We start from the raw sequence: 10,769 nt of genomic DNA on the forward strand, positions 1-10,769 counted from the left end.
AGGAAGCTCCTGCACTTTGAAGTCTCCTGATGCACGCAGCGAGGTCGAGGCACAAGCAGGAAACCCAGGTAAGCAACAGGCTGGGAATTCACCGGGGCACAGAATTGCAGTCGAGGAGAAGCAGGGCTGGAAGGTTGCTCCGGAGGCCACGTCTAGTCCAACCCCCTGTCTAAAGCAGGGTCATCCCTGCTCAAACCATCCTACACAAATCCACCGTCTAACCCCTTCGCAAAACGGCAGTCAGCCCTGACACAACTCAAGACATCACACCTGAACCTGCCACAGGTCAAGCAGGACAGCCACGGCAGAGTCCTGCGTCCATGAAATGTTGGCAATGGACTCTCAAGAGATCCTGGGTTGAGGCCAACCCCCTGCTACAGGGGGAGGCAAGTCCTACCAATCTGAGCAGGGAGTCAAATTCCTTCCTGACCTCAGATATGGCAACTGGTCTGATCCTGAGCAGAGGGGCAAGACCCTCTAGCCAGGAACCTCTGGGTTTAGGTGCAACAGGAGCATCGGCACGGCCCAGTCAAGATCCCCAGCCTTCACCCAGTGCCACTGAGGAAGGTGTAAAAGCACCTTGATGCATGTAACAGAACAGGGGGTGGAGGGCAACCAGCACAGCCCAGAAGCACGGGAAATACCCCGAGTAGAACAAGGGCACGGCTATGCCTAGGTCATCCCCAGCCAACCTCTTCTTGAACACCTCCAGTGATGGAGAGTCACCACCTTGCCTAGGTGCCTCTTCCACAGCCTCCCTGTTCTAACAGTGAAGACATTTTCCTGATATCAGCATGGAGACTCCTTGCAGAGAAGACCTTTATCTTGCAAGGTGGAATTTAGTCTAACTAGGGACTTGCACGTAACAAAGGGGCTGCTAACTTCCAGAAAGCTGTTTTGTGATAGAGTCCAGCCACACACCTGACCTGCAGATATTTCCAGAGCCAGTTGCCAAACGTACCTAAACCCTAGATCCACCAGACCACTCGAGCATGGAGAGGCTAAGTGACTTGCCCAGGACCTCACAGGGAGTCAGTGGCAGAGTGGGGAGCCTGAATTCCCAGCCCAGTGTCTTAGCCACAAAGCTGGCCTATAGCTATGTGGCCTCTTACCCCTGTTGGGCTTGGCCAGCGGGTGCTGGAAGGGGCTGCCAGGGGTGGCTGTCTGCGCCAAACTGGAAACTTCCCACTTTGTGCTCAGCTCACAAGGCCTGGACAGGCCCCGATGGCTGAGCTGCCTGTAGGGGACAGGTGGGCTGTGATGTGGGGAAGGCCCTTGTACCATGCTTGAATGCTCTCATCTGACCCCATCTCGCTGCCAAGTTGATGTCAGGCCTCAGGTCGGAGGTGTCCAGCACCATGCCTTAGTCCTGAAAGCGGCTGGAGCAGATCAGGCAGGTCCCAGCCCAGGGAATGCATCTCAGCCTAACCCCTGAGGCCTCCAAGCTCTCTTCAGGGCAGGGGGTTCAGCGAAGGGAGGTCTCATCCCCCTCTCTCCCTTGCACTGAGATGAGACAGGCAGAATATTTCCACTTGTCCGCCTGTTCAGGGGGAGTAGTTGCACTGATCTACCAAGGTGCGTGCACAGGTGTTGCATGCATGTGGTTTTTTTCAAGCTGACAAGGTGCCTAGCTCCCTGAGAAATTCCCCAGCTGGCTGTGGACCTCTCAGCCCATGTGTGAGTGCAGGAGCTGACGTCCTTGGACCCAGCGTGGGACTTCCACCTTCTCACAGCTCCAGCCAGTGGCAATATTCAAACGCATGTCCCTTGGAAAGAGGCCTGAGACCAAGCAGTGAGCTGCACAGAGACCCTGAAGAGCCATCAGTTGGCCCCTGCTCCTTGCTCACTACCTGAGCCGGCCGTGAGGGGGAGGAGGAATCTCCAGGCAGCGAAGCAGAACAGGTAAGAAAATTTTCGTGGAAAGGCTTGTGTGACCCAAAGCCCCGGGTCACCCCCTCCCTCAACCGCACCATGTTCCCAATGCGGAGCGTATCATGCAATCGCTGAATTTCCCTGCAGCGCTGGACTTACCTCAGTGCATTGAGGAGCCCCTCTGTGCTGTTGGACGGCTGCTCTTTCAAGACTTTGATGCATCCTTTCATCTAGCACATTGGGAGAGAGCGTCAGGCTAGGCTGGGCTCAAAGAGAGAGAGCGGGGAGGGGGCAAGGAAGGACCCCCCTCTAAGGGAAGGCTCAGTTGCTCTCCCTCCCTGCTTGGCTTTCAACCTTTCTCCCTTCCCTTCTCCTGGCTCTGAGCTCTTGTCTTCTCTGTCCCTCTCTGGCTGTATTTAAACCAGGCCAAAATGTTCCCAAGATGGCACTGAGGCCCCTCCAGTGGGAGTGCTAGCACAGACAAGACCCCTTGGATGCGAACCGTCACATCCAACTGCTCTGAGACCAGCTAAGGCACCAGGGGAGCGGCACCCAAGGGTGGGAGATGTCCAGTGTAGAGGCCTCCCCCTAGCACCGGCTCCTGCTCCATCCCACCCATTCACCCTCTTCCACGCAGCTACGCATCTCCAGCCCTGCCTATGGGCAATGTCTCAGGGTGGGAGTCCTTCCTTGCCGGCACTTGGTTCTGGACTGACCGAGTAGGTTTTTAGACACTTCCAGTGGGCTTGGAGGCAGCGAGAGGGTGGCCTCTCCCTGAGGGCTGCCTCGGGGGCTTTTCTGTACATAGGCTGCTAGCTATGGTAGGCTTGATGGTATCGAGGCAGAACCATTACCAGGGAAGCCAGTGTAAGTCTCCATCCTGGAGGAGCCATGCATTGGACTCTCCAGGATGTGACCCCTTGCACAGCTCACCTTGATCACGGTCTTGGTGCCTGGGGGAGTGGGATCTGTTCACCCACCTGGGCTAGGATTATCCCAGCCTGGATGGATCTCTGTGGAGATCAAGTGCCTTGTCTCTGCGTGGGCTCAGATCCGGGGGGCGGCTAGCAAGACAACTCTCAGCACCAAAGCCGTGTCCCGGGGGCTGCCCATTTGAAGCTTCCCATTAGGCAGCTTCAGCCTCTCCTGTTCCTTTCCATGCCCGCCCAGCGTCCCATCCCCTGAGACTCACGTCAATTTTGGAGGTCTTCGCGAATGCCCCCACAGGGTGGACGTGATCGTAGAGGATGATGACTCCAACCATCACTCTCATGCAGAAGAGCAGGGTCTCGGTATTGGTGAACCGGCTCCTGTATTCCCTGAAGCCAACAGAGGGGTCATCACAGTGAGGGGTGTTTGTGCAAGGTCAGATCGGCAGCATCCTCCCTGCTTCTGGCGAGGGAAGGGAGCAGAGAGGGAGCAACCCCCATGGGTCGCAGGCGGCGGGGACACTTAGGCTTGGCAGCATCCCTTCCCTTGGGGCGACGGCAGGGGCTGCTGGTTCAGAATGACCCAGGGAGTTGGGCTGGGGATCTGTCTCCTTCCTGCTAAGCTGCTTGTCTTGATGGACATAGGAACAGAGGACCAGATTGAGCCTCCCAGGCCAGTGGGTCCAGCCAAAGAGCCCTAAAAGTTGTCCGTCCCAGCCCCTGACACAACAGCCCCAAAGCACCTGTGAGAAACCACCCCTAGAGCACAGCACGGGCAAAGATCACAAAGCAAGGCCCCACTGATGCCCGGCCACTGCAGTGGTGGGGAAGTCACTAGGTTAATACAGAGGCTGCTAGGAAGAGGACCGTGCCCCATGTTAGAGACATGCAAATCCCTGCTCTCCCCTTCCCGGTCCTGGCCCATCTGCAGGGGTTACTACAGTACTCGGGTGTGAATGCTCCATGGCTTCATCCTAGTCCTGCTACGGGCAGGGAGAGTCTGGTGACGGTGTGAGAAGTGTGCAGCACCCAAGGGCCACGTGGGTTCATTCCCAACAGCCCCCTCCCGACTTCCCCTGGGCGGTTCCACTCCTAGGCATGCGCGGCAGAAAGCAGGACTCACGGGGTCTCCAGCATCACCCTGCAGACACAGGCCATGGTGCTTAGACAGTCAGTGGTGTCCTCAATCGGGAGAGTCTTGTTCTGAAGGGGGAGGAGGAGAGAGAGAGATAATCCTTGCTTCTGGATGCACTGCAGAGATGTGGGAACGGAACAACTCTGCTGCAGCCCCATCCTCCCGGCAGGTACCCAGGTGCCCTCCCATCTGTAGCTGCTCCTGCCCGTTCTGGTGTTGCCTGCGCTTGACACTTACAGCCTGTCCCTTAGGACACAGGATGTACATGGAAAAGGATGCCATCAGTGTGCTGGCTTCATAGGGGAGTCTTCCAAAGCTCACACCCTACTCTGTCCCGGGGTGAGTCTTGGTGGGCCAAACTCTCTGCAGTTCTGTTGACTTCAGTGGAGTGCCACCAGCAGAACTTGGGATATTGTCCCTTGATCTCTCTTTTACCCCATTTCTCCTTGCTTTTGACTTTTCCCACCTTCTTTGGAGCTCACTCACCTCAGAGACAAACTTGGTTGTGGCGTTGCTTAGAGTTTTAAGCATGGGTGTGGCTTCTGCGTAGAAGAGAGACATCCTGTTGGCCATTTCATTGTTCACTTCGCTCTCCGCGTCTAGCTGCAGGACATGAAATGAGAACGACTGGCAGACCATGGGATGGAAACCCCTGAGCTCTGCCCAGTCGACCCTACAGGAGCATGTCGAGCAGCCCTAGTCTTGGTATTGCCGTGTTTATGTCTTTATAGCCTGCCACTGGCACAGATGAGCCCAAGCTCTGAGACCCCCGTCTCTGAAGCATGAGTGATAACATGGGAAAGTATTTCACCCCTTGGATTCTGCCCATGTCCTGAGGATGTTTCCAAAACGTGGGACTTGCCTTGGCTGACTGCTCCCACATTTGGCCAGCCCTCTCCAAGGTTGGGCTCTCACTGCAATGGCATCCTGCAATGAGGTCACTGCCATGCAGAAGTCCTATTGCCGTGCTGTCCTTATCTGGGTTGGACAAACTTCAGCCCAAGTCTCCTTCGGGTTTGTTCAGCCCCAGGGGACATCACCAGACAAAGGGAGTGAGCTCTGTTCATTCTGTGCCTTGCTCTGCAAGAAACCCATCTCTGCTCCTGCTGCCCTAGACCCCAGTGCTCGGGTCTCAAGATCCTTATTTCTGCCAAGCACCTTGGGAGATCATCTAGTGGCCACTGCCAACCTGCAAGGCTTTTTCATTGCATTATTCTAGCACATGATGCGGTTTGTGGCTTTTTGCCCCAAAGGACAGCAGGGTCAAGAGGTTTCATTCTCCATCCTTGGTTGGTGCTTGGCTTTGTTCCTACCCTGCCGTGCCAACATAGCGCAGCTAGTGCAAGGACCAGCAGCCCCTTACCTGTAAATTGTTAATGCGGTTTCGACTGATGGTTCTTCTGTAGTAGCTGAAATCATTCTGGATGGCAGGGTTGGTCATCTGAAGTGGATAAAGACAAGAGGAGATCTCAGGGACAACCAATGACTTTTGGTAACAGATCTGTTAGGACTGAACGCTAATAGATCTGACCCTGTTAAAATGGCTTTGGACGCAGCTTTCCAAGAGTTGCTTAGAAGATGGATGGAACAAAGCACAGAGTGGAGTGAAGGAAAATCCCCCACTACCTTGGGCAGGAATGGCCTAGATGACTTCATGAAGACCCCATCTATCTCCAGGTTGCAAAAGGGATGCTTTGTTTGATTCACCCTTCTTCTGTGTCAGGGAAAGCACGGCTAATTCACCAAATGACATTAGCATCCATAGGAAGACCGGGCCAGGAAATGCCAGCTCCCCCAAATGAGCTGCTCTGATGGGATGGAGTTAACCTGGGCACCACTGACCCCCTGCAGGAGACTATAAACGCCTGCAGCACACATCGCCTTCTCCCACCCAGGCGGCCGATGTGAAAAGCCTTGTGGTACCTTGAGCTCATCGAAGCTGAGGGTGAAGTGTAGGATTTCTGCAAACTGCTTTGCTAGGGCTTGCTCTCTCTCCAGGTGCTGAGTTGGGGCGTAGGGCGGGCTGGTCAGAGCTTCCAGCAAGCTCCGCAGAGCGTTTTCTGGGACAAGGGAGGAGAGGGAAGTGGTGACACATTGTAGGCTGCGTGGTCACCAGCTCACCCAGCCCAAACCCACCAGCCCCTCCTCAGGAGAGAGCGCCTCGTGCCCAGCTGGCAGCGGGTTTGATTCCCAGGGAAGGGGGACGCGGGGCTCGGGGCCAAAGGGGATGGTTCTCTGCGGACACCTTCAGGGCTGAGCTCACGTCAGCCGAGCCTGAGCTCACCGAGACGAAGAGAGAACTCATAGAAGCGCTTCAGCTTTGCCACCAAGGGACACACGGCGTTCCAGGCTTTCTCTTGGAGCTGAAGATCATTGGGATTTTGGATGGCCTGCGGAGACGTGAGAAGAAGAAACTCCCCATCAGAGCCTGCCCTGCTTCCTGGCTTTCCTCGCCAGCCGGAGCAGGCACGGGCCGTCGAGTCCTACCTCTCTGATCTCCAGTCCCGCGCCGGTGTAGGACTGCAGCTCGGCCAGGATGGTCTGTGCCTCCTCCAGCACCGCATTGACCTGGTTCCACACGGCCGTCTCCGCCTCTGTGGGTTGAGCATCTGCATGGAGAACCCACCCCCCGAAAAAAGCAGCGTTTCAGAGCAGGCTTCTAGCGCAGGTGGGTCCCGCAGCAGCCTCAGAGCCAGGGAAATGGGCTGGTGTGTCTGGGGAGCAGGGGGGAGATGGAGAAATCCCCCTCCCTCTGTCCATGGGCAAGAGGTGTGCTAAGGGGAAGAACGCATCCCCCCCAGCGAGGCTGCGCCTTGGCACACGGCATGGCCCAGCCATGGGGCCCGGTGCCAGAGCTAGTGGGAGGCACTGCCTGTCAGGTGTGAAATTTCTTGAGTCCTGGCTGGGCTCTCTCGGCTGGTCCCTGCTCACGCCCCGGGGGCTCCAAACAGAAAATAAAACTTGGGGGACAAACCGTGGAGGAATGGGACTGAAGAAAGGGGTCCTACTGAGAGCCCCCGCACTGGGAGAGGAAGCTTTCATCGTTTGGAGCAGCCCACCCATCTCAGCCCACTCCCTCCTTCCCCTGGCTCGCTCCCCAGCCGAGGGAGGGGTCCAGGACCCCCTTCCCAGGGGCTCAGCTTGGATCCCATGGAAAGTGCAGAGCAGGTCCTACTGGGCTCAAGGGAGGTGCAGCACATAACACCAGGGGGAAGGTGAGACGGGAAGCACATCTCTCCTCGGGGATCAGGCCGAGCTCTGCCTGACGGGGCCCTGCTCTAGCCGGCCAGGATCCTTGATCCTTGCTGCAGCCTTTCTTCCCTGGGCAGGACTGCAGACCAGGTCTCAGCTTGTCTACACAAGCGGGGATTTGCTGTTACAGCTCCCCAAGCAAAGAAGTCCCAGCAAAGCACCCCAGTGGCACAAGGGCTCTGGAGTCTCTGCCCCGTCCACATTACAGCTCCTGCCAGGATTCAGATTCCTAGAAGTCAGGGGCTGGAGGTCATCGGGTCCGGGCCCCCCGCTCAAGGCAGGAAAGCCTGCTGGGGTCAGACGGCCCCAGCAAAGCGTGCATCCGGTCATCAGGATGGCTCTGTCAGCTATGTGGGCGGGTATTTCCCCAGGCATCTAAGTGGCCCCGGAACCGAGCTAACCCCAGTCACGCCCACGCTAAGTGCGTTGTGCGTGCAGAAGTGTCAGCAAGCATCGCGGCGTGAGTGCAAGTCTACCAGCAAAGCGGGGCTTTTACCAGGGTAACTTGTTCCTCATGTGCCAGCGTGATTGCATCTGCACGAGGCAGCAGCACCCCCTCCCCACTCCTGGCTGGCAGAGCTGTGCCAGGAGGAGCCTGCCGTGGCCTCTCTGGGCCAGTGCCAGGGCCTGGGGGGCTTCTGGAGGCAGAGGGATGTTCAGGACACCGGCTTCTGGTTGGACCATGGTGTGCTTGTCTGCACGATTTGACCAGAGCAATAATCAGCAGAGACCAAGGATGCCTGATACGGGTTGAGACCGCTCTAGGGAGAACTGCGTCTTACCCTCAGCTCTGAAAACCCCAGGCCGTTGCTCTGACTGCCCCGTGGGAAACCGGCCTTTTGAGGCCATTACAAGGACCTGATGTGAGGGAAGGGAAGATGCCAACTTGGGCAGCAACCACAAGTGTTTCTGGGATGGGGGAAGGTGGGGGAAGACAAATGCTATGGGAGATTTACTGATCCAGCAACTCAAAATGACATGAATGTGAAAAAAACCAACACACACGCACACAAAAAAAAGACCTAAATCAACAGAATAAAAGGAAAAGAAAGGAAAATAAAAATCCCATCTCACTTTCAAAGTCAAGGAAAAAATTAGGGCCTTGGTCAAGCTCGTTATAAGTCAACACTTTAAGAAGGTTCCCCATGTGACACCTGCAAGAGAAGAGACAAGAGGGAAAAGCGTGATGGGTAGTGAGGTGGCGGGCATGGAGGAGGCAGTGGCAGCACTAGACCGAGAGCACCGTCCGGCGGCAGGAAGAACCCCCTGGTCGTGGAAGCACCAAGATCGGTGGCTGGTTGTGACCCCGGCCCTTCCTGAATCCTTGTGACCGCACGTGAGACATGCCGCTTTGCCGGCTCCAAGCAACCCGGGGGTGCCCACGGCACCGGGCCAGGCAAGGTTACATAGCTGCGCATCTCAGTGACCGGCACCGGAGGCTTGTTCGAGCCTCTTCCCCAGATCTCTCTGGCGGCTGGGCCCAAATGTGGCTCGTGTGAGGACTCCCCTATGGTCTCTTCCTGCCCTGGATGGAGGTGAGCGCTGGCTGATGGGACGGGTGACCAACAGGAACAAGCAAAGCGAGGGAGAGAGCCGCTGTTCTCCAGGAATTGAGGGCAAATTGTGTGGCCAGTCCCAGGGCGCCCTGCAGTCCCAGCGCTGTTGGCTGGGGTTATCCAGCTGCATCTCCAAACCAGCTCGGGGAGGAACGTATGGAACAGGGTGATGGGAGCCTGGACTGTCCATCTGCGCCACAACCCGTGACCGTGGGGGTGTGAATTGCAGCGTGGATGGGACCATACCCGTGTCCTGGAGCAAACCCCAGCCCTCAAGACAGCAGCAGCAGGTTGCAAGGCCCAGCTGGCCTACTAGAAGGAGGGGGCACCCCCTGAAACGAGTAGGTGACAGGCTGGAAACTAAGGAGAGAGAGGATTTTTTTTTTCATGATGCATCATTAACTCGTGGAGTTTGTTGCCACAGGAGGTGGTGGAGGCAGCTCGCACAGCCAGGTCAAAAAGGGAACTGGATAAATTCAGGGATGATGGATCTCTTAATGGCCATTGAACAGAACAATTGGAGATGTTTCCTCTGGCATTTCTAACCCCATACATGGAAGGGAATAGGGGATAACTTTCTCTAGAGATATCTGGTACGATGCTCTCCCACTTTGCCCATGTCGGAGACAGGATGCTGGGCAGGATGGATCGCTGATCTGATCCAGTGTGGCGCGTGTTATGTTGTTATAGGGGACCGGCTACAGAGGCAACCAGGAGTAGCAGCTCAAAAGGGTGACCTTTGTAGGACTGTCAGCTCCTCTGTGCAGACAGCACTGCGAGCACTTTAGAGCTTTTTGGGGGCCTATTTTGGGATCTCCTGGGCCATTGGGTGAGAGGCTGTGTGGTGAGCCAGGCCCTTGCATCTCCTCCCCTGCTTGCAGGCCGCTGGGTGTGAACCGTGCTGCTCTCGGGCTATTTTTACACCCCTTGGGTTTGACGCTCCTCTGTGATGCTGAAAGTGCTTCCCAGGGCGGGTGGGGAGAGGCAGCTCGCTCTGCTCTGCAGCCTAGAGCCGAGAGACTCCAGCATGCTCGGACGGGGCTGGCTCTGGTACCGGGAGCAACCCAGCCACGAGAGCCTGGAGCTCCCCGGGAACTTGTTCCCCTTCCCTAGTAGCTAGACTGCTCCTGCATTGCCCACGTGCAGCTTGGGTGCCTTTGCAGACTGCTTGGCAGCTCTGGCCAGGCTCTTGACCCCGCTTCCCTCAGCCTAGCTGGATTTTTGGCATGTTCTTTTGGAAGTGATCCCAGACTCCCTCTGCTCTTCCCACATCACCTTCCCCACCTCGCATCTGCGAGGACCGGGGGTCCTACTCCTTCTCCCCTCTGGGACCCTTCCTCCCTGCTGGCCCGGCTCACCTCCCTGCTCCTAATTCTTTTCCCCTCCCATCCCTTTCTGTTCACCTGCACTTAGGAGCAGGTGCCGTGCTAACCCAGGGCTGTGCTGACCCAGGCCCTGCTTCCCTAGCACAGAGCAGCCTCTGTTGTACTGCTCCCCATGACCCCTCCAGCTCCAAGAGCCGGTGACAAGGGCCGCTTGGCTCCTGGCAGCAGTGGGGTATTCCCTGCAGCATGTGTCCAGAGCCTTCAGGGAGGAGGGAGGAATGGTGACGGGGTTACAGGTGTGGGGGAACAAAGGGGCGGTCAGGGCCTGCTGCACGGCCCTGGCGATGACCCCTGGTCCCGTGAGTGGCGGGGGGGCCCTGCTGTCTTGTGGGAAAGCATTGCCTTTTCTTGCCTTGCCGAATCATCCCCATCATCTCTGCTCACCCATCACACCCCGACAGCAGGGAACCCTGCCCCCAGACCAGACCAGACGCCTGCCAGCACTGGGAGCTCTCGTGCACTAGAGAGCTAATATGCCTCCGCTTATGCTTCCCAGGGCTCTGGGAGGGGGGTCCTGGATCCCTTCAGGCTTCTGCAGAGACTGCAAATGCCAGCATTCAGGATTCCCCTCCAGGCCTCGCGGACAAGGGGCACAGCCACCCTCGGGGCTGCCGGGCAAGTCTGAGACCTCCGGCATTCC

The 10,769-nt window shown here is 57.1% G+C and overlaps 1 protein-coding gene across 5 annotated transcripts in view; it reads right to left on the reverse strand.

The window, feature by feature from the left end:
• The window catches only part of LOC102385908 (protein FAM49A-like), a 34,258-nt gene that overhangs the window by 1,317 nt on the left and 22,172 nt on the right, over positions 1-10,769 (reverse strand). For 4 of the 5 annotated variants that reach the window (XM_025198751.1, XM_025198752.1, XM_006019302.3 and 1 more), the window contains 9 exons: positions 8,263-8,342; positions 6,424-6,545; positions 6,221-6,326; positions 5,860-5,996; positions 5,300-5,377; positions 4,423-4,539; positions 3,925-4,004; positions 3,065-3,191; positions 2,032-2,102 (listed from right to left, as the gene is read on the reverse strand). In XM_025198751.1, coding sequence (XP_025054536.1) covers positions 2,032-2,102; positions 3,065-3,191; positions 3,925-4,004; positions 4,423-4,539; positions 5,300-5,377; positions 5,860-5,996; positions 6,221-6,326; positions 6,424-6,545; positions 8,263-8,335 — 911 coding nt within the window. In that variant the 5' untranslated portion in view covers positions 8,336-8,342. The remainder of the gene's footprint in view (positions 1-2,031; positions 2,103-3,064; positions 3,192-3,924; positions 4,005-4,422; positions 4,540-5,299; positions 5,378-5,859; positions 5,997-6,220; positions 6,327-6,423; positions 6,546-8,262; positions 8,343-10,769) is intronic. The other variant, XM_006019303.3, reaches the window with a different exon arrangement.

Source organism: Alligator sinensis, unplaced genomic scaffold, assembly GCF_000455745.1.
Source record: "Alligator sinensis unplaced genomic scaffold, ASM45574v1 scaffold337_1, whole genome shotgun sequence".
Taxonomy (NCBI): Eukaryota; Metazoa; Chordata; order Crocodylia; family Alligatoridae; genus Alligator; species Alligator sinensis.